Source organism: Thamnophis elegans, chromosome 2 (genome assembly GCF_009769535.1).
Source record: "Thamnophis elegans isolate rThaEle1 chromosome 2, rThaEle1.pri, whole genome shotgun sequence".
Classification (NCBI taxonomy): Eukaryota; Metazoa; Chordata; class Lepidosauria; order Squamata; family Colubridae; genus Thamnophis; species Thamnophis elegans.
This window is the reverse complement of record NC_045542.1, coordinates 42,564,755-42,588,691: the sequence shown is the minus strand read 5'-3', so window position 1 is coordinate 42,588,691 and position 23,937 is coordinate 42,564,755. Positions and strand designations below refer to the sequence as shown.

General features: G+C 39.3%; 1 protein-coding gene across 5 annotated transcripts in view; it reads left to right on the top strand.

Moving 5' to 3' along the window:
• The window catches only part of SLC39A11 (solute carrier family 39 member 11), a 371,144-nt gene that overhangs the window by 205,332 nt on the left and 141,875 nt on the right, over positions 1-23,937 (top strand). For all 5 annotated transcript variants that reach the window (XM_032211065.1, XM_032211061.1, XM_032211064.1 and 2 more), the window contains one exon: positions 14,289-14,459. In XM_032211065.1, the coding sequence (XP_032066956.1) occupies positions 14,289-14,459 (171 nt within the window). The remainder of the gene's footprint in view (positions 1-14,288; positions 14,460-23,937) is intronic.

Here is a 23,937-nt window from a genome sequence, read left to right as displayed (position 1 = left end):
AAAGCTCTTTCTTTTTTTAAAAAGGCAGATAAGGTTCTCGGGTACGGACTCTGCTTGTATTAATCTCAAATAAATATATCAAAAATTGTCCTAAGTGGGGGTTCCTTACTTTGCGCCGTAATGATTACAGCAGGAATTTCTGGCACGGAGATGTGATTCAGCCTTGGCTGGCCCCCCCTTCCATTCGCAGCCAATATGTGGCTCAGTCAATAACCTTATTGTTTCTCAAGAAACCTTCTGGTTTCTTAGATTATTCTGGAAAACTTAGATTATTACTCAACTATTATTACTCGACTATTGTTTCACAATTTTTCTGCTTACAGAAAAATCAAGAATCTCAGTTTAAATACAGAATTCTCAATCTGGACATACAGAATCTGTTGGCACAAACTAACTGTGATTGGATTCACACTAAGCTACAATATGTTTGTTTCAGAGGTGGTATTCAGCAGGTTCTGACCAGTTCTGGAGAACCGGTAAATACCACCTCTGACTGCCCCTGCCCCCATCTATTCTTTGCCTGCCGAGTCCCAGCTGGGGGAATGGGGATTTTGCAGTAACCTTCCCCTGGAGTGGGATGGGAATGGAGATTTTACAGTATCTTTCCCCTGCCACTCCCACCAAGCCTCGCCCACCAAGCCATGCCATGCCCACCAAGCCTTGCCCACAGAACCAGTAGTAAAAAAATTGGTTTGTTTCAATTTAGATTGGCTTGTATGGATCTAAACATTGTAACCATGGTTTGTAGTTTAACATGGGTTGTGACAATATACTTTTTCTGAAATGCTACTTGGGCAGGAAGAATACAGAATATAATATTATAAGGACTTTTTGAAATATTTTTCAGACTTACTATAGAAAGTTATCTGAATCTCTTCTGAGCAGAAGTAGAATTTGGAATGGGTAGCTTTTAAGGCTCATTTCACTTTGGTTTGGTTTAAAACTGGTAGAGCACTAAAACTCAGTACATTTTCTCTGGGGTGCCATATTATTTATTGCTATGAAGTTCAGATATCTGGAATGCCTATGCTATGCATCAGTTTCAATGTACTATGAAATATTTATTGCAGATATTAACAGAAAATGTAATAGAAATAATAATTTCTCTTTAAGCATAACTCTTCTTTTGCCTTCTATGATGACGGGACTGTCAGAAGGTCTTACTTTAAGAGCCATCCCATGGGTTTTCTTTTTTTCTCCCCCAATCAATGTAAAGTGGAATTTACAGCTAAGTCTACATAAAATATTTTGTCACATCTCAAAGACCTTAATTTTAAGGGTTTTCAAGAACTTTTATCTCAGCATTAGTGTGAAAATATATATTTACTTTTAGGTCACATTTTAATAGGTAATTAACATTTTTGATAATAATAAATATCGGTAGATTGTTTACTCTTTTAAATAATCCATTTCTCTAATGTCTATCAAAGTGATTATAGACTGTCATTCCAGGTCATGAAAAGTTACAAATAAATATATTTGCGTTGTAACTGATGTTTTTTTTTTTTAATGGCAGGCTTTATCTTAATTAAAACCACTATGGCCCATCGTTGCTTTTACTTGTCATTTGTTGAAACTATATTCTAGAGCAGGGGTATCAAACTTGTGTTGTCATGGCGTTATTGCATGATGTTTGTGAGTTTTTCCCCCTTTGCTAAACCGGGCATGGGCATGGCAGGGCATGATGAATCGGGCCTGGAGTTCATGAGTTTCATTTCTGTGGAATTTCTCCCTATGAACTATAAATGTATATTATTGCAGCCTAGTTTTCCATTACATGCTCTTACTATCTGAACATAGATATTTATAATGTATATCAAAATCTACCTGCCTTCTATATTATAACTAAAATATTGAAGGAGTTTTCCATGTAAAAGTAAACAAGGAGCAAGGAAAGATTTTGACAGTAAATGTTGCATGTGTATGCCAATTGGACATAAAATTGTATACTTGTCATTTAGCAAATTGCCAGCAAATTACCTCAGAATTTTCTTGATGCTTTTGTGTTAACCATCTGTATTATGATTTGCAAAAGCAGATTTTTTTTGGTATTGCAGCTTGTTGATGAAGTGGATTTTTAAATTTATTTTTAATTATATTAATTAAAATTATAATATTTGATTATAATTAGATATGTCTTGTAGCAACCCCTCACAAACATGCATGTTTACAAAATAAATGCATTTGGACCTGGAACTGGATTAAATCAAGATCTTTCTTGAAGGCTTAAAAAAATCAGTAGAGTTTATTATAATATAAAATACAAATGGAAATAAAGATCAGAAGGAGGATAGGAAAGAATTGTAAAGTAAGAAGAAAAGAAAAAATAGCAGTGGCTTTCAACTCTTTTTGGTGCAATAGAATACAAAGAACAATTACAGCCTCAACCTTTGCTTTACATTTCTGATAAATACAATAAGAACCAGTTATTCTAATCATCAAATCAAATGATCTTTTTTTCTATTTCAAGCATAAAATCCAGAAGCTATTTTCTATTGGGAGGAAAAATGGATAAGTTGTTCTCTTTAATTAAAACAGATTTGTTATCTCTGCCAATTCCACCTCTTAAGATTTCTTTTCTGAAGGTTTTAAATGACTTGTGTCATGCCATCCTGATCACAGTTGATAGGGTTCTAGTGTGATTTTGTTGTTTCACTGTCAAAGTCTTGCGGAAGAGATGAGCCAGAGGCCATTTTCTCAGCTAGATTTGGTGCTAATGGCTCAGCTAAAGAAGAATCTATATCACAAAGAAAATGAACGAATGAAGCCATGTTAATTGCCCATTGATGTTAATAGTATGCAAATAACTTTTAGAACCCCAGTGGTTTAAAGTTGTTATTTATCATGCACTTCCCATTAATTAATGGAGATTTTACTCAGCATGACGTGACCTTGAAACTAAGAGGTAGTAATATGTTTGCACAAGACTGAGAATCGTTAGTTCCTACTTCCCAAACCTGGGTAAATTACTAAAAAATAGTTTAAAGTGATTTATCATTGGGTAAGGACACATAAACTCTTTACTCTTTACAACCAGAACATTTACATTGACTTAAAGATTGCCATATGCACTAAATATATATTTGAAAATATCCCAAAGTATTACTGTTAAGATGAAAATAGTTGAAATTACCATTAGTAATTTGTTGAAATGACATAAAGATCATTCAGTGATATTGCTTTCATAATACAGGCAGTCCTCAAGTTTTGACCATTTGTTCAGCAATCCTTTGATGTTACAATGGTGTCGGTGGTGAAATCCACTCACTTTTGCTATCAGTTCTGTAGCAATGTGAGCGTGTATGGGGGGGAACAGCGAGGGGAGGGAACAGCAGGAGGAATCAGCTGTGCCACGCGATTTAGATTACCTAAAAAGCAGGAAATCCTGCTTTCTGGCTAATATAAATCGTGCGTCACAGCTGATCGTTGGAAAAAACAGTTCACCTGAACTGGTTTCATTTTTTTTACTACCGGTTCAGGCGAACCAGTTGCATTTTTACTACCGGTTCGGGCGAACTGGTCCGAACCGATAGCATTTCACCCCTGAATGGTGTTGAAGGAAGGCACTTAGGACTAGTCCTTGGAGTTGGATTAGACTTTCTGAAAAAGCGGTTTTTGATACTGCAAGAAAAAGTTTGGAAAGCACTGCTTTAGGATTTGGTGCTTGGTTAGGAAGCAGTTATGAGCCTATCATTTGAGAACTGAAGCTTGGTTCTATGAAATCTGGAATGTGAATATATTGAGCAAATGAAAGTACTGTGTCCAAAAGAATGGATATCTTTTTAGTCTTATAGCTGACTAAACTAACTTACCTCAGTATCCAGATAGGCCACCTGCTGTTTCAAGAGGACAGGAACAAATGATGTCTTTCTCAGCACATTCCCTAGAGAAATAGAAAGGAAATTTCTATCTGAGATGCTAGATTTGTATCAGAAATAAGTTTTTTTCCCTCTTGATGATGCAAACGATCATCTGGTCTCCCTGCTGTGCTTCAACCCCCTCCTATACAAATGCTTTTGTGCCAGCTGAATAGCGTATGCTCTGGCAGGTAGGCCTCGATCACCATCAAATTGCATCTTTTGGTTATCTGTTTCTTTTTTTAACAGATTGAATAGTGGAATAATGAAATGCTGGTCATTTCTTTGCTTTTTTTAAAATAACTGGCTGAAATTGACAGGACTGCTTCCAAGTTTCCTCTTCCAGCCCAACTGAAAAAAAGTAAAAATGTAAAGCTATTTTCTTCCTTTCCATTCTGAAAAAGAGATGCCCAGAGAAAGGAAAGCAGGCCTGACATGGATGATAGAGGAAAGAAGGAGGTGAAACTACTAATTGGGGCCTTGTTAACCATATCTTAGACAGAGCATTCACCACAGAGGTGGGTTTCTGCCAGTTCGCCCTGGATCGGGCGAACTGGTAGTGGCAGTGGCAGGAGGCTCTGCCCACCCGCCCGGATGATTCTGCACAAGCGCACAAGAGCAAACTGGTAGTAAAATAAATTGAAACCCACCACTGATTCACCATCACTGTGCCAAAGGGGAGGAAAGTGCTAAATCCCAGGAACGGATTTCTTAAACCATCTTCATTTTCAGCTGGTTTACAGACAGATGACAAACAACTAAAAGTTGGACTGTGGATAAGCTCTTAGTATATCGATGGAAAAGCAATTTACTAGGCCAAATTTAGATCTCTCTACTATGCTATTAAATTTCCATGACATGTGAAGCTCCCTCTGGTGCAAAGGCAAAGGGACCGTGCACAATCGCCCCTATTTTATGGAGCATATAGCCTGTGGGAATGAAGCAAGCCCGTTTCTTATTATAGTAAATGCAAAAGTCAAAACATGTCTTTAGGGCTTTAGGGCCTTTTAGGGCTACATGTCATTTTTCTTATCATGTCATCAGGCAATGTACGGTTTCCAAAGAAATAAAACGTAGCTTTCTGACATGTCTATGTTTGATTGCTCATGTTTGATGACTGTCTGCGCCCATAGATCTATCTTCACAAGAGTGAAGAGTGCTAGTGCTCTGATATTACAACCATCAATTGTGGTTCTGTGCTAAATATGCTGACCTCAATAGGGCTATCCTTGAGCACAATAATTCCACCTAGGGCAGAATTTATTAACCTCTGCCATGGATTAAACAGAAACCTGGTTTTATAACATACCACATGTGTTATTTATTATCACCTAATACAGGATCAACATGGGGGGGGGGGAATCTGTGGCCACTAGGAGTCAACAATGACTTGAAAGCACATAATCATAATCAATACAGGAATAGCTAGATCAGTGGTGGGTTCCGGATCCTGTTGCAACTGGTACAGTTGCAAGGGGGGTTGGCGTCCTTCACATGAACGTGCGCAGCGTGCGCACATATGCACGCATCACACCCATGCATCCTACCCTTCAGCGATGCCTCTGCGAGCCTCCACGACGCTCCAGCTGCTCGGTGGAGTGTCGCACAGGTGCTGTACTTGCCATGCACGTGCGCAGAAGCGCTGAAGAGTTTAAAGACAGGTAAGGATGGCGGGTGGGTGGGCCCTCTGGAGTACCATACCGGAATGGCAGCCAGTGCTCCGGGCAGGCACTGGTACACCCATACCGGGGCGTACTGCCTGCAATCAACCACTGAGCTAGATCATATACAACAATGGTCACTGTCATTAAATATTGATTTCCTTATACAGTTCCTCTTTATCTGATTGATGGGTAATACTTAGATGACCTAGAATAACTTTATTATCATTTTGAATGCACACTAATCGGCATACATTAAAATGAAATTATGTTGCATACAGCTCTCAAAGGCTCTGTAGAGATATAGATTTCTAATATAGATTTAAACATGACAAGATAAATAGATAAATACAAAATTATGCATGTACTCACATATATTATATGACACACACATATATTATATGACAATTAATCTACCCATCAATTATTTTAAATATACTTCATTCTCAGGATTATTTTCCACAATGTGGTGAGGGATGTGATAGTGTGTCAAAGCTTATATGATAATAAATGGCATAGCCTTTTAAAGTGCTGCCTAAGGTACTCTTTTTGCTGTAATAGAGTAACACAACTGCCCCTCCGAGAATGAGTTCCCCCATTTCCCTCCCTTCAGTTCCCTCATTTCCAAAGGTGCTCTGAATTATTACTTGGCACTTATATACACTATGGTTGCCAACAGCAGTGAGGTGACACGAGGCTGGATCCAAGCGGTTGTTGTGGCATCTCTTCGGGAGGGGCACTTCCCCACCGAGCTTAAGGCAGCGGTGGTGAGACCCCTTCTGAAGAAACCGTCTTTGGATCCAGCTGTTCTTAATAACTACCGTCCAGTCTCCAACCTTCCCTATGTGGGGAAGGTTGTTGAGAAAGTGGTGGCCCTCCAGCTTCAGCGTACCTTGGAGGAAGCAAACTATCTTGACCCCTTCCAGTCCGGCTTCAAACCAGGTTACAGCACAGAAACCGCTTTGGTCGCATTGACCGATGATCTCTGGAGAGCTAGGGATGGAGGCTTTGCGTCCATCCTGGTTCTCCTTGACCTCTCAGCGGCTTTCGATACCATCGACCATGGTATCCTTCTGCGACGACTGCGGGAGGTGGGAGTGGGCGGCACTGTCTTGCAGTAGTTCTCCTCCTACCTCTCGGACAGGTCGCAGTCGGTGTTGGTGGGTGGGCTGAGATCGTCCCCGAGGCCCCTAACATATGGGGTGCCACAGGGGTCGGTCTTGTCCCCCCTCCTATTTAACATATACATGAAACCGCTGGGCGAGATCATCCGGAGGCACGGGATAAAGTATCACCAATATGCGGACGATACACAATTGTACCTGTCCGCCCCGTGCCAACTCAATGAAGCGGTGGACGTGATGAACCAGGGTCTGGAAGCTGTTAAAGACTGGATGAGAGCAAACAAACTGGTGCTCAACCCAGACAAGACCGAGTGGCTGTTGTGTTTTCCTCCCAATAATTTGACCACCGTACCATCAATCAGGCTGGGGGGACAAAACTTATACCCCTCAGATAGGGTCCGCAACTTGGGAGTCCTCCTGGATCCACAGCTGAGTTTTGATCACCATCTATCGGCTGTGACCAGGGGGGCATTTGCCCAGGTTCGCCTGGTGCGCCAGTTGCGGCCCTACCTGAATCGGGAGGCTCTCACGACAGTCACTCGAGCCCTTGTGATCTCTAAGCTGGAATACTGCAATGTGCTCTACATGGGGCTGCCCTTGAAGAGCACCCGGAGACTTCAGCTAGTACAGAACGCGGCCGCGCGAGTGATTGTGGGCGCACCTCGGTTCGCCCACATAACACCTATCCTCCGCGAGCTGCGCTGGCTGCCTGTAGATCTCCGGGTGCAATTCAAGGTCTTACTTACCACCCATAAAGCGCTCCATGGTAGTGGATCTGACTATCTGAGAGACCGCCTCCTGCCAATAATCTCCCTGCGTCCCATCAGATCGCATAGAGCGGGCCTCCTCCGTATTCCATCCGCCAGTCAGTGCCGACTGGCGACCACCCGGAGGAGAGCCTTCTCAGTTGCTGCTCCGACGCTATGGAACAATCTCCCCGTGGTGATTCGTACCCTGACCACAGTCCAGGCCTTCCGTACAGCCCTCAAGATCTGGCTAGCCCGTCAGGCCTGGGGATAAACTCTTCTGCCCCTCCCGAATGCTGAGTGAATGTCGTGTTTTAGTACTTTTTAGTTATTTCACATTTTTTTTTTTTTTTTGTATTTTGTCTTTCACTCCCCTTCCCTTACTATTGTAAGCCGCCCTGAGTCCCCTCAGGGAAAAGGGCGGCCTATAAATGCTAAATAAAATCTAAATCTAAATCTATTGAATAATCTTGCCCTGCTCAGCCTTCCTGCCTAGGACACAAAATTAACATATTAAAAAGTTTGGTGTCCCAGTGTGGTGAAGAGCCACTGTGATGGAAGATAAAGGAATACACAGCTTGGAATTCTTAGACAACCAGAGTGCAGCCCTATTGATAGCTGTGTTATGGCAAAGGAAGCAGTACCTTGCTGTGTGGTTAGCACATAGCTTTCTGAATCATCAGTCACTGATTTGCCTATTTGTTCTGGTTGCTGTAATGCAGAAAATGATTTGCAGACAATGTTTATCTGGAGAAAGGTCGGGGTGGTTTCTGTATCCTAACATAATTTCTTTTTGTTGGGACTGTTTTGATTTTCTAGAGTTGCTCCTATGCTACATAGCATTAATTTTTAAATCGTGATGGCACAGCTTGATGTCAACAGTGAAATATAACTGCGCCAGGATATAGAAAAGGCCACCGTGGGTTTTTTCTTCTTCTTAAAAGTTAATGTAAGAAACAGGGCAGCTGATGGAACTGACACAAATATTTCAGATGATTAATTGCCTATCTCTTGGCTAGGATGTGATACATTTCTTTGGATGGAAGGCAGATAATTAATTCCTTTCCCACTCAGAGCATGTCAGAATGATCCAGTAAGGATTGCAGCAATCTGTATGACTTCAGTTTATAAGGACAATTACTCAGTAGAATAACATGTAACTCTAGCAAGCAAGTGCTACTTGTACAGGAGAGGATTCCTCAAAAATAACAAATGCAGCAAAAATGTATAAATAAATTAACAGGATTTTTCAGGTTGCATGCCAGATAAAACTCCAGGATCCCCAGGTTGCCTGCTGATTCAACTCCTGGCTCTACGGGATGAAACAGATTTCTAGACCTGGCTGTGGAGCAGAATCTGCCTTAATCGCCCATGAGAGTGGTGGTAAAAAGACAAGTAATGTTGGTCCTCCTAGACCTCTCAGTTGCTTTAAATGCTGGTTGAACATGCTATCTTCCTGAACTGGCTGTCAAAATTGGTGTTTAGGGACACTCTACTATGGCGATTCTATTCCTACTTGGGTGGCTTTTGCTAACAGGTGGTACCTCATGGGGATTGGGTTATGGAGTCCCTCAGTCTCCATATTATCCCCTATGCTTTTTAACACCTACATGAAACAGCTGGAAGAGGCCATTCAAAGATCTAGATTGAAGTCCCATATCAATATGCAGAGGACACACAGTTCTCATTTTTCTTTTCCTCTAAAATTTATGAGATGATCGGCATTCTGAACTAGGGCTGAACTAGGGTAATAGATTGGATGAAGGCTGATAATCTGAGACTCAATCCATACAAGATGCAGATACTGTTTTGGGATGACACATCAGTCCATTTGTGTAGAATATAGTGAGTTTCAGAAGGGAGGGACTTTTTCCTAGAGGGCAAAGGGATAGTGGAGCTTGGGATGTCTGGTAGACGGGAAGAGAGCAAAGTTGGACTATCCCTAGCAGTTCTCAGAGTATGTTTACAATTATTGCAGATAATTGGTTTATTCAGGCAAGATTCTTTTTGTAGGTTAGCAACAATAATGGAACTACAGAAGTAACTCCACGGGTTGTTCTTGGGCTGAGTGATGACCAGTGGTGGGTTGCCAATTTTTTTACTACCAGTTCGGGCACACGCAACACTTCTGCGCATGCGCAGAAGCATCCAGGTGGGTGGGGCCTCCCACCACCGCTACTACTGGTTTGCCTGATCTGGGCCAAACTGGGAGCAACCTATCTCTGGTGATGCCCTGTTGGTCCTATCAGCCTTTCCAGACAGGAAACAGGATTAGATGAATTAATTCTTCTTTACTGTAAAGCTACATTAACAGAACCTTGCAAAGTTTGAAGGCACAAACTTCCTGCTGTCATATTTCACTACTACTTCTATTTGTGGCGGCGGCGGCGGGGGGCTTTCTAAATTTCTCTGTCTGACTATTAAACCAACAGGAGCTCCAGCCTCTCTTGTCTGATTGTTTCCTAGGCGGCATCTCTTTCCCTCCTCTCTCAAGATCATCCATGCATTCATTGCAGGCAGCTTAGCCTGCAGAAGGAATCTAGACATGGCAAACATCTCAGAACAGGCCCTCGAGCAATAAAAAAGGCCAAGGAGAAATATATATTCTGACTAGCAAGATTCTGTTAATGTAAACTATAGTAATTCTAAAGTAGAATTAGTTCAGCGGAGTGTACTTCCTTTCTGGACTAACTTGCATGGCTAACACATACATATCCCCCCTCACAATCTGAAGTCTTTTCCAAGTCCCTCCAAAGGAAGAGAGGCAGGCGTCTACAAGGGGGAAAACTTTTTCTGTGGTGGCACCCCATTTATGGAATTCCCTGTCCAGAGGGCCTCAACCGGTGCATACATTAGCATCACTTTTGTATGTTTCCAATTTCCCAGGCTCCTGGCTTGGTTTTAATATATTGTTTAGATTATGAATTATTGCCCTACTGCTGCCTTTTTTCTATGATACCTCCATTTTTTAGTTCAATCAATCAATGAACTAAACTTTATTACAGCTCATAGACCCTACCTTTTATTTGATTGTTGTATATATGCTTTTATTCAGATTATATTTTAATGTGCTGTATTATTAAACAACTAAGATGTCTAGTTACTGGATATTTAAGATATTTACTTAATCTGGAACATGTTTCTTACTTTGTTCTTCATTTTACGAACAACAGCATTCTTGTCATTCTGTCTGGTTAATTGTTAAAATAGTTTTTCTTGGAGAAAGTCTTAGATTCAGCTATTTGAATGAGTTCTGTTCAAAACATACACATGGTTGTATACATGTAGTCATGAGGGGTTTTGTGAAAGAGTTTATTTTTCCTTGCCTGATATTAAAGGGGTTTTAATGAAAAGCTAAGTTTTTAAATTCTTTTTTAAAATTATATATATATTATTTTTCAAAATACAAAAAGGATTTTATTCTTAATCTTACCTTTATTCATTTTTTTCTTATAGTTTTTATGAGTCAGTGTTTGGATCAATAGTGGTGTTGAAAGAAATGTCCTTCTGGGTTCACTCCAAGTGGGGAAAAAGACACTTGAGACATGGAGGTTGCTTGGAAAGATGGCTTAATGGTGGACAGGACCACATGGCTTGAGTCCTAAACAGAAAAGGTGATCACATGCTTCAATGTTGGTAGAGAAAAGAGAAGGGCCGCCTGAGATGCTGAGTCCCTGGTTTTATGCCCTCTCTGGCCTTTGATCTTGAGCTTGTATTCTGATTGGTTGTCAGACTCCCATGGAGGCATGCAGGGGCAACTCTCTAGGCTGCGTTTTGAATCCAGGTTTGACTGAGTTCTCAGATGCCAGGTGGTGAGTTGGGTAAAGTGCCAATATTATCATGCCTTAATCCCATTCCCCTGGAGCTGAAGGCGAGAACTCTTTATTATGTAAAGGGACTGACTTGGTTTTCTTAATGGCCCATTGACAAAAAGGGTGGAGGCAGGAAGCTACAGGGAGCTATTCTCTCTTTATAAAACATTTTTCTTCCTTTTCACATCCAGAGAAATATAATATTCTGCCTTTTCAATATTTCCTAGGATATTTCATTTTTCTGGGAGAGGGCTGGATGATAACTTTCCACAGTGGGTTTCACTTACCTTCGCTACCAGTTTGCAAATATGAGCGCGCTCGCATCTGCGCTCGCTGCACTCAAATGCACCAACTTTTGTGCATGCGTACCGCCTTCTGCACATGCGCAGAAGGTCATGCATTACGTCAGGGTGGGTGGGTGGGTGGAGCCTCCAGCAGCTACCGCTATCAGTTCACCCAAACTGGTAAGAACCAGCAGACCACCACTGGTTTGCATATAAAACATATTTTTGTGTCAACTGCAGTACTGTTTACCCCTAGGGCTAAATGTTTGGTGGACCAGAAGTAACAAGGCTTTGGGAGGGGAGTAATGCCGTGAATGAGGTAAGGACATAGCTGGTCTGTGATTTCCTGACTTTTCTCCCCCAATGTATTGGGGGAAGAATTTTTATTTTCATTTCATATACCAGGGATGTGGTAACTTTAAAACTTGTGGACTTCAATTCCTCCTGAGAATTCCTCAACCAGCTTTCACCATAGCTTTTACCATCCCTGTATCCAAATGCAATGAATCTGTAGGCTACCTCTGAATTTGTATCATTACCATAGCAATAAGTTCAATAAGAGCCAAGGTGGCGCAGTGGTTAAATGCAGCACTGCAGGCTACTGCTAGATCAGCAGGTCAGCGGTTCAAATCTCACCGGCTCAGGGTTGACTCAGCCTTCCATCCTTCCGAGGTGGGTAAAATGAGGACCCAGATTGTTGGGGGCAATATGCTGACTCTCTGTAAACCGCTTAGAGAGGCCTGAAAGGCCTATGAAGCGGTATATAAGTCTACTGCTATTGCTATTGCTATAAGTTGACTAAATTCACTCAGTTTTGTTCTGCTCCTCATATGTTTGCCAAACCATTATGAGATATTAGAATTTTTTACAGGGTAAAAAAATCTGTTTGGAAGGCCTGTTTATTTTAATGTGTTGAGGTGCCAGTTTTTGTTTCCTTTTTATTATTTAATACTTGTTTGAACAATCTGCACTGACAGTGGAGTCAGACCAGATTTTCTACAGTACCATTGAATGTTTTTATATTGTCCCAGTTCTCCCCTTCTCTTTCAAAACTGTTATTTCAAACACAACGTTTAATGTGCTACAGAGTTTCAGGGGCCGCCAAGTTATGTGCAACTTGAACATTAGCATTAAAATGCTTTGAAATGGCATGGGAAGCAACTGACATTAATTGAGAAGTGTCTTCAAATGACTTCTGAAACTTATTAGTTTGCCTGGAGACTTTAAGCTGGTTGGGTAAAGAGAGTCAATATGCATTTAAAATGTCAGATAATTGTAATCAGAGTACAGCTGTTGCCTATGTAAATTTCAGGCACATCTGCCTTTGTTAGTTTAACGTGTTAGAATTTTCTAAGTTGTACCAATCAGTGGAAAGAATCTGATATTGTACTTCAAAATGCTGGATGTTTTGCCCTTTTCCTAGAGCCTTAATTTACACTTGCTTTGCTCGTACTGGCTTTTAAATCAGAGAGACCTTTTCAAGACAGCTCTGTCAGAAAGAAAAGAGAAGAATAGGTAGAATGTAATAATGTTTTTTTTTAAAGAGTTAACCAATAAACACTCTATCCTTTAGTGTAGCAATGACTGTATGATTACATGCTCATATACATTCTTTTCATCCTGGACTCTTTCTTCTCTGCTCATTTGCTGCTTTCAGATTGTAATTCTACTGTATTGGGAAATACCTCTTGTGCATAAGCTGCGAAGTTCTTTATGCTAATATTCTTTTAAGATCATGGTGTAAAATGTTAGTAGCACAATTTACTTGATTTTAGACCTTTTTTGCCCACTGTAGGCTGCAGTCATGATAATAAAACATCTATGGACCCTTAACAATAATGTAGCAAAAAACAATAAGCAGTCATCTCAAGTTATTCCTGAGATAGGGTTGGTTACTTGTTCACTCAGACTCATGGACACACAAGGAATTTGTCTCTGGTGCATAATCTCTCACTACATAGAAGCAACAAGTGATAAATCATGATTATAATCATAAAATACATTCATCATAAATGATAAGATACAGTACTTAGTGATGATCATTGAATACTAAATAATCAATCAAAATAAATCATACTAGGATACTAAATAAAACAATTAATATAAATCATAAGATATAAATAACAAAGTTATAATCATAAGAAGATAAGGAATAGGTAATAGAAAAGATGAGAAGGATAATAGTAATACTGCCCTACTAGGTAGTTTGACAGTATTGTGGAAATTAGTTGTTTAGCAGAGTGATGGCATAGAGGGAAAACTGTCCTTGTGTCTGATTGTTTTGGCATGCAATGCCCTATAGTGTCATCTTGATGGAAGAAGTTGAAACAGTTTATGTCCAGGATGTGAGGGGTCTGTAGACATTTTCATAGCCCTCTTTCTGGCTTATGCAGTATACAGGTCCTGAATGAAAGGCAGGCTTATAACAACTGTTTTTTCTGCAGTTCTAACTATCCATTGAAGTCTGTGTCTGTCTTGTTTGGTTGGATAACATGATTTTATTTATATACTATTGCATTTCTACAATATTTTGTAGGTTTTTAACCTCTAATTAAATATTTCATTTCAGGTCCTCCCCCCCCCCCCCCCAAAGAGTGCCTTCTGTATGTGATGAATTGCAGTTCCCCTACTTTTAGATCAATTTCCCAACACATGTGGATGGTACCATATTAGGGAAAGCTGGTTTATTTTAAGGTTAAACTCCATATGCTTATCAACATCTTTGTGACTTTTCTTTATTTCTTTATTTTAAGCATTTATAACAGGAACCTAAAGTTTTGTAAACTTTTTTATTTTTACTCTAGACAAAGGTGAAAATGGGGAACCATATCAAAGGAGGAAAGGTGCTGGACATAGTCAGCCAGATCTTCCTGCAGTGTCCCACACACTCAAAGACAACGTTCCTGTTCCAGCAAGCAGCAGTTGGAGGAGGATCATGTTGTTGATTTTTGCAATAACAATACACAACATTCCTGGTAAGCCCTGTTTTGCTCTTTGGTGTCTCTAATTCTCAGACTTGAAAATACCATAAGTAGGGTTTTCATTATGGTCTTAAGGAGCATCCAAGTAATACTTCAGGTGCTTTTCAGATTTGATAAGTAAAGTTAATAAAGTGACTGCTAATAGGTTCGGTACAATGAGTGATGTTGGCATTATAATTATGTCTCTGTGAAGCAAGAATGATGAATGGCCTTCTAAGTTTACTCTGAATTGAATGTACTGTAATTCCTAATGACAAAAAAAGAAAAAGGAAAAAAGAGGTTTATGTAGTCACCAGTAGCTGAGATCAACATAAGGGGACTTTATCTAAAGGATGTATTATAGAACCCACTATTCACTGTTAAAAGTATGAAAACCCCATTGTGGTGGATGCAACAAGAGATATCAGGCTCTTTGTCAGCTGCTTCAAATTTGTTCTTTACAAGTACAATTCTCATAGTTTACTTTATCAATATTTATTGAAATAAATGATATGAAAGTAGAAAAATTACAGCAATTGAACTAATGAACAAATATATCTCCTATGCCAATGATGGCTTTTTCTAAAGGTGTGCCAAACTGCGTGTGTGTGTGCTATCGCGCGCATGTGCGAGCGACCCCTCCACCTGTACATGTGCGAGCAACCCCTCCCCCATGCATGCACGAGTGACCCCTGCATGGGGGGAAGGGGATTTTCACACTCCCCAGGCTCCGGAGGCTTTCCTGAAGCCTAGGGAGGGCGAAAACTTTTTCGCCTTCCCCAGGCTTCAGGAAAGCCTCCAGAGCCTGGGGAGGGCGAAAACAGGCCCAATGGGCCAACCGGAAGTTTAGAAACAAGGGCTGCCAAGGGCTGCCATGCCGGCAAATATGGCTCTGTGTGCCACCTATGGCATGTGTGCCATAGGTTCGCCATCACGGGCCTATATGATGATTTTCTACATCTTTGTACCAACAGTTATAGGAGACATACTTTGCCATTACCTTCTTCCCATATGCCTTTTCAACTTCCCTGTCAAGCGTAGGACTCTTAAGATTTCTCCCATCAAAATACTAACCAGGGCTGAACCTCATTAGCATTTTTTCAGTTCAACCAAAGTCACCCAAACATTCTCTTGAAATATATTGTAATTTAAAGAAATCAATTTGCCATTGATTTTGATTGCAGCAAAAAAAATGATGTTCATTGTAGCCTGAACCAAGTCTTCTTCAGCCAAAGTCAGATAAGTAAACAAAATAATTGTAAAGAATTTTAAATAAATAGATTGATGAATTATTTGAACATCACATTCCCATTCATTTAAATATTTTAGAGAATTTGGCTAATATCCAGGCAACCAAAAATGCATGCTAGGCAAAATGGCTTTAGATAGTGTCAGTGTACACACAGTGTGACTATGCGAGACAATCCAGGAGCAAATACGGTAAACACAGGTTTGTATTTAAATAGTGTTTTTTTAATTGAATTTTTTTTTAAAAAAAGACTTTTACAAATATTTACCTCCCCTTCCCCACCCAAGCCCAACCTCCCCCAACTCCCCCCCCCCCGACTTCCCAGAACATATACAGGGTATAAATCTTTAACAAAGATATTCTAAAATAAACTTAAAGAAAGTTAGTATAATCTTTCATTTGAGCTTTAACTCCTCTTTTGTTAGGCTAACTCTAAACAGATTATAACATTCCTCACTTTTTCAGTCATAAACTATCTGGAATTTCTTAGTCCCGTATTTATTTTGAATATAGTCAATCCATCTTCTCCACTCCAGTTAATATCCTTGAGATATGCTGATATTTTAGCCATCTCTGCTAAGTTTGTTACTTTTAATGTCCATTCTTGGATAGTAGGCAAGTCTTCCTTCTTCCAGTATTGCGCCACCAACAGTCTTGCTGCCGTTATTAAGTACAAAATCAAATTAGTCTCTATAACAGTACAATCAGTAGTTATACCTAACAAAAATAACTGAGAAGTAAACTTTATTCTTTTTTTAAGAACATTTTGCATAATCCACCATATTTTTATGCAAAATGTTTTAACCTTTTTACAAGTCCACCATATATGGTAATATGTAGCATCAACACAATCACATCTCCAGCATTTAGGTTGTAAATTCGGATACATACAGGCCAGTTTTTTAGGATCTAAATGCCATCTATAAAACATCTTATAAAAGTTCTCTCTCAGATTCTGGGCTTGTGTGAATTTTACATTTCTTACCCATATCTTTTCCCATGTATCCAACATTATTGGTTCTTCAAAATTTTGTGCCCACTTTATCATACAATCTTTGACTAATTCTGTTTCCGAATCCATTTCTATTAATACATTATATAATCTTTTTATATGCATTTGACTTTGATCCCTAATTTGTTTTAGTAAATTATCCTCATTTTGCGTAAAACCAATTTTTTGATCTTTTTTCCATCTGGCCTGTAACTGTCCATACTAAAACCATGTTTGAATTACCTTTTCCTCTTTTAGTACATTCAAGGGTTTTAGCTGTAATAGACCTCTTTCTATAGTGAGAAGCTGTCTGTATGTAGTTACATCCTGTTTTTGTACTATACTTATGTTCTTTATTGCATGTCTGGGAATTGCCCACATAGGTATCTTCTTGTTTAGTTTATGTTGATATTTTTTCCAGACCCGCAGTAGAGCATTCCTTAAGATATGACTTTTGAAATTCTTATCCACCTTCTTGTCATATAACAGATAAGCATGCCAACCATATACCAGATCATACCCTTCGATATTAAGTATTCTATCATCTGTTGAGTTAATCCAATCACTGATTAGTGATAAAACTACTGCTTCATAATATAATTTTAGATTTGGCAATTTCAAACCTCCTCTCTCCCATACATCTTACATTATCTTAAGTTTTATTCTTGGCTTCTTCCCTGCCCAAACAAATTTATTAATACCCTTCTGCCATTCTAGCAAATTTGCATCTTTTTAAATTATTGGTATCATTTGAAAAAGAAATAGAAATTTAGGCAGAACATTCATTTTCACTGCTGCTATTCTTCCCAACAAAGATAATTTTTCCCAATTTTTCATCTCTGCCTGCATACTATGCTATAGTGGCTCATAATTATACTTATAGAGTTTCCCGTTTGAGGTTGAAATATAGACTCCTAGATATTTAACCTTTTTAACTATTTCACATCCTGTCATTTTTTTCTAAGTCTTCCCTTTGATTAGTGTTCATATTTTTAACTAGCATCTTTGTTTTTCCTAGGTTAATTTTAAATCCAGATACTTGGCCATATTAATTAATCATATTCATTAAAACCTTGATAGATTTGTGTATGTTTGTTGCGAAGCTTGTTGCTTTTTAAACTCTTGTTCCATATGCCTAGTGACCATGCGGGTTTGCCTTTGCTCCTTCACTCCTTCTAGTTTTGAAAGAGGAAGTTGGTCCAACCTTAATGATCCTTGGATATCTTGCTGTCTGCTCTGTCCTTCTTGTTCTCTTTCTCTGGGTCCAGGAGGGGGAGGATGTCCAGCCTTCAGTATATTATTATAAAAATCTTGAACCTTCCAAACTGAGTTAAGACGATACCTTTGTCCCTGGTAATTAACTGCTAGTCCAGCTGGGGCTTCCCATCTGAACTGTAACTGATGGTTTTTGAGCTCATCCACTAAAAAGGCATAGTCTTTCCTTGATCTCAACATTTTGGGTGGTATTTCCTTCAAGACAGTCACCTCCTGACCTCCAGTTTGCAACTTGGTTTTGTAAGACTCTTGCAATATCAAATTCCTCGTATCTCTCGTGGCAAAATACACCACAATGTCCCTTGGGAGTTGTTTTTGTCTGGCAAGCCAGGAATTAACATGATATATCTTGTCAGTTTGCCAATCAAAATCCTCTCCTGGCTGCCCCATCAATTGATCAAAAGCTTCTGAGAAGATCTGCTTCAAATTTTCTTGGTTTTTCTCTTTAAGGCCCCTTATCCTTAAAGCAAATTCCATCTGTCTGTACTACAACATTATAATTTCATTTTCTGCATCATCATTAAATAGTGGTTTTTATCCACAAAGCATACATACATGTACTTTTATTCAGACTTCAGGCAATCAACAATTACAGAATGGAAGCACCCACGAGAGACAGATATGCCCCAACAGGGCCTCTTATTATTACAGAGCCTCTTAAAGTGATATCAGCCCCAAAACCTTGCTGATTCCTTTTCCTCATTGCATCATCATTACAGCATTACAGCAGTTGGTCAGCTATTAAATCGTTACCCTGACAGATAGATAACTACCCTTAAAACTGCCTATTTCCTTTGGTCTTATATCTAAACCAAACTGCATTCTATATGGGTCTGCCTTTGAAGACTATCTAGAAGGTACAGATCTTTCAAATTGTGGTGTCACAACTAATAATGAGCACTCCTTGTTGTACACATGTGTCACCTCTGCTATGTGAGCTGCATTGCCTACTAATTGGCTTCTGTGTGCTAATCAATGTGTTGGTTGTAATCTCTAAAGCCTTCATTGGATAAGACCTGGTTATTTGAGGGATTACCTCTCTCCCAGTGTATTTGCCTGTCCAGAATATCTGGGCAGAGTGGGTGCCCTGCACTCCCTTCTGTTACATGTTGTCAACTTGTGTGACTTAAGAAGCATGCCTATTCTGACATGGTCCCACCCTCTGAAACGGGAGATACTGATGGCATCCACTTTCCTGAGATGTCAAATATCCCGTAAAAGCTGCCTTTGGTTCCATGCTTGGGATTAATGTGTTGACAGGCAGGTTGTTATTGCTTTTGTTATAGTAGCTGTTTTAGTTTAGGTTGTCTTCTTTTATTTATATTTTTAATTGTTGTAACACTGCATTAGATTTTGTAAATTGCCCAGAGTTTGTTTAGAGTGGGTGGCCATAACTAACTAACTAATTAACTAACTAACTAACTAACTAACTAACTAACTAACCAAACTAACTAACTTTACTTTTAAAGCCCTTCATGGTATCGGACCTGGGTACTTGAGAGACCGCCTCCTGCCAATTACCTCCCAAAGACCTATCAGATCCCACAGACTAGGCCTCCTCCGAATCCCATCTGCTGGCCAGTGTTGACTGGCAACTCCCCGGGGGAGGGTCTTCTCTGTGGCTGCTCTGGCCCTCTGGAAAGATCTCCCCACTGACATCCAGACCCTTACCATCCTTCCGGCTTTCCGCAAAGCTACTAAGACCTGGCTGTTCTGGCAGGCCTGGGGCAGTTAAATCTTTCAGCCCCAGCTGAGGTTACGACTGTTGTTGTATTTTTAAACTGTTTGTCTTTTTATTTTTATTTTGTACCCCCTTCCCTTTCTGATTGTTAGCCGCCCTGAGTCTCTCGGGAATAGGGCTGCATACAAACTGAATAAAATCTAAAAAAATCTAAATCTAATATAAATAAATCAATAAATGTCCTTTTTGAATAAAAAAGGGGAAAAAATTACAAAATATAACTTCCCTTATGCAAACTGGAAAAAGTAACTTGATGACTTTTCTCAAAACCACACAACCAAGATGTACTGTACTAACCAATGTCCAAGGGGCATTTTCTGAATTGAAGCTAATAAACATGCAAGAAACTTCTCAAATCAAGTGGGGCTGAGCTTTGGAATGGCATAGCAAGAGTCATAGGCTCAGTTAACTTTCCCTTTCTTGAAGAAAACTGCAGAAGTGGAATGACATGTTTATCCCCTACTCACTCTCTGGTGTAAAAGGTAATGAGAATCTGGTGTAGCGTGAAGTTAAAGCTGTAGTTTCAACTTGAAGGGTAGATTGCTACGTGATACGATCAACAGGAGATTCTTTATCTTATTTCCCTTTGGAAGGCATTCCACTGATCAAGTTCTTTCAGCCATTTATTCCTTTACATATACGTAATTGAAAGTCTGTGGAAGATTTCTTGCTCCGTGTAACATAAGAAGCTTGCATTATATACCATATATGTCTTCTATCTTGACACATTAAACCATAGAAATTTTTTTAAAAAGATTTTGATTTAGAGTGTTGCTGTTTATAGATCAGATTACCTTATAACATAGGAATTATTTCTATGTTCTAGGTTGAAGGAAAGGTATATTGAATAAAAAGCAGATAGCAAGGAGGAAAATTTATAACAGCATCTCCATTTTTGCTGTTGGCTCTGCCCTTTATTTTAGAGCTTGTAGCAATTGAAATTTCCCCCAAAACCCTGAACTTAAATATCAAATTTGGTGAACAAATTATCTGTCCTTATCTACTAAACAAATTTGCTCTTGATTTCTATATATTACGATTTGCAGCACCCAAATGATGTATATTAATTAATTAATTAAGTATATTTGTGAACCATCTGCTTTTATGGTTCAAGGAAATTCATGCAGCAATATCAATAGCATTTAGACTTATATATCACTTTATAGTGCTTTACATCCCTCTTTAAGTGGTTTACAGAGTAGCATATTTCCCCCAACAATCTGGGTCCTCATTTTACCAACCTTGGAAGAATGGAAGGCTGAGTCAACCTTGAGCCAGTCAGGATTGAACTCCTGGCAATACTGCATGGAGCCTAAAATTCTGCATTGTAACCTCTGTGCCACCACAACTCTAGGTATCTATAATATTAAGTGATGTACAGTTTAGGAACTTCTTATTTCTCTGGATGCTATTTCTGTTTGTGTCATTTTGGCGATCTGGAAAATCCACAACAGGTTTCTCCCTGGAAGCTGACTTTTAACATGATCCATATTTTTAGCTCTTAAAATCCCAATCAAGCATCAACAGATGGGAGCAGTAATTCAATTTAATAATAAGCATAATATCTTCTGACTTATGTGTAAGTTATATAGCAAAATGAAAATCTGTTCATCAAAAATATCAGAAAGGTTTTTTCAAACATATCTGGGAAAGTCTGCTTTAAAATGAAGAAAATAAGAACTAAACTTTAAGGGAAATATCAGTTAGAACTTCCAAGGTAAGTTCTAATTAGTAGAAAATCTTCAAATCTAAAAGGCAAAGATATCATTTTGGACACAATAAGGCACAAAGATAAGAAAATGCTATAAATTGTTAGACTATGAATATAAGAAGATCAATATATTTACACATTGTCAGTTCTTCTGTTTCAGAAAGCATTTGCTCTCTTGTGAGCAAAAAATAGAAGGCTATTATCATTCTCCTACCACTTCGGCAGGTCAAAGTCTAAGCATGGAGATCAAGTAACACTCTTGACAAAAGTTATTTCCTAAATGGATAAAATACTGGGTTACATGTTTTAATATGGATATTAATGTTTCTTCTCCTGACTTGCTAACCTTGGCAACTTCAAGACCTGTGGACTTCAACTCCCAGAATTCCCCAGTCATCAAGGGGGAATTAATAACATCATGGCTTCCTTACCATTCGCCAGCATCTTTATTGGATGGAGTTCCTCTTTGTACCATCACCCTGTTCTGCTTCTGATAGTTGTTCATATTGTACTTATTTTGGCTTGGAGTTGTGATAATATGGCAAAGACAAATCTGTAGAATTCTGACTGTGAAGTAGCTGCTTGTACTTTATTTTTGCTAATGGCATGGTGTTGTTAATAACCTTAAGAGGAAGTGTGTTTTCCTTTTTAGAACTCAAGCACAGAATAAAATCCAAAAGCAGATTTATTTTAAGGGGGCACCTTTGTTTTTACTTCATAAAGGTTAATTTGTTAGAACTGGCAACTCTAATTGAACTTCATCCTTTTTGCAAACTGTCAAACGTCATTTCAAATAAGGATGGAGTGAGAATGGTACATCTTTCTGAATGCTACCCTGCTACTTTGTCAGAGCTGTTTTTTTTACTGTCACTCAAGACAAAAATAGGGAACTTCTGTAAAGAGAAGACAATCCCCTTTTCACAATAGGTCAACTGTAATAATCTCACTGTTGCTAGAGTGAGATCTTGAAAAGGCCTGCCTGACCTTTTTAATCTTCCTTGTTCAGGGCAAAGCTACCTTCAGATAATTATAGAGGCCTCAGAATGATCTCCTTACATTTAAAGGTTGTGGCGTTAATGTCCCTCCCCCCTCCCCATAAAGTTGCTAGCAGTGTGTGAGAACAGCACCTTCAGCATGTATGTTTCAGTTCAATGAAATAATAATGTGCTTCAACCTGTGCTTTAAACCCCATCCCAGCAATGTTCTTGCTTTGCCTTTCAGTGCAAGTTTCTGTTCTCACGAGTCAAGGCTTTTTAATAATTAAAGTTGTGTAATTAAAAATGCTATTGAATTCCATGCTGTATATGGCTAAAATGATTTGGCTTCCTTAAACTAATAGGGCTACATGCACAGACCAAGCATATATTTATAGATCTCTTGAACAACTAAACCAGGTTAAAACGCATACATCTTTAAAGTGTTTGCTAAGTGGAAGATCAGTTTGTGGGCTGAAGTATCAGGTTTTGTGAAATTTTCCTTCTTTTCAAAAAGCATGGGGCCAAATAGTATGTACCATGGATTTTTTTTTTTTTTTACAAATTACTCATAAACTCATTGAGAGTTGAACTACACTCAGCGAATGCTTTGATTTGTTTTTCCCAATAAAATAATGGAAATTCAGCTTCAACTGCAATAATACACAGGCAAACAATAGATACAAACTCAAGGTAAACTGCTCCAAACTCGATTGCAGAAAATATGATTTCAACAACAGAGTGGTCAATGCCTGGAATGCACTACCTGACTCTGTTGTTACATCCTCAAACTCCCATAACTTTAACCTTAACCTGTCTAATGTGGACCTCACCCCTTTCCTAAGAGTTCTGTAAGGGGGCATGCATAAGTGCACCAGTGTGCCTACCGCCCAGGGGTGGGTTCCTGCCAGTTCTAACCTCTTCTATAGAAGAGATTCCATAAATCTACTGTGCTGTTTAGAACCAGTTCCAGCTCCCTCCCCCCGCCCGTCCGCACCACGCTTGCCCCGCCCGCCGCTCACTGATTGGCTGGATCACCAATCTCCCCGGCCGCCTCTAAGAGTCCTATATTAACCTTAAAGTCTTAAAGCTGTCAAGTTTGAACATCCCTGGGTTTTTTTTTTCTAAAGGGTTAGGGGTGCAAGAGTCATGTAACTTGACAGCTATAAGACTTGCATACTTCAATGCCAGAATTCCTGAGCCAACATGACTGGAGGAGGAATTCTGGGAGTTGAAGTCCACAAGTCTTAAAGCTGTCAAGTTTGAACACCCCTGAGGTTTTTTTTTCTAAAGGGTTAGAGGTGTAAGGGTCTTGTAACTTGACAGCTTTAAGACTTGTGTACTTCAAATGCCAGAGTTTCTGAGCCAACATTTTGGTTGCTAAGCAAGAGCATTGTTAAGTAAGTTTCACCACATTTTACAAGTTGGCCACGCCCACTTGGTCACATGGCTGGGAAGCCACTCCCACAAAGCAGGCCACACCTACAGAATAGGTTCTAAATTTTTTTTTGAAACCCACCACTGCTACTGTCCCTGTCCTGTTGTCCCAATT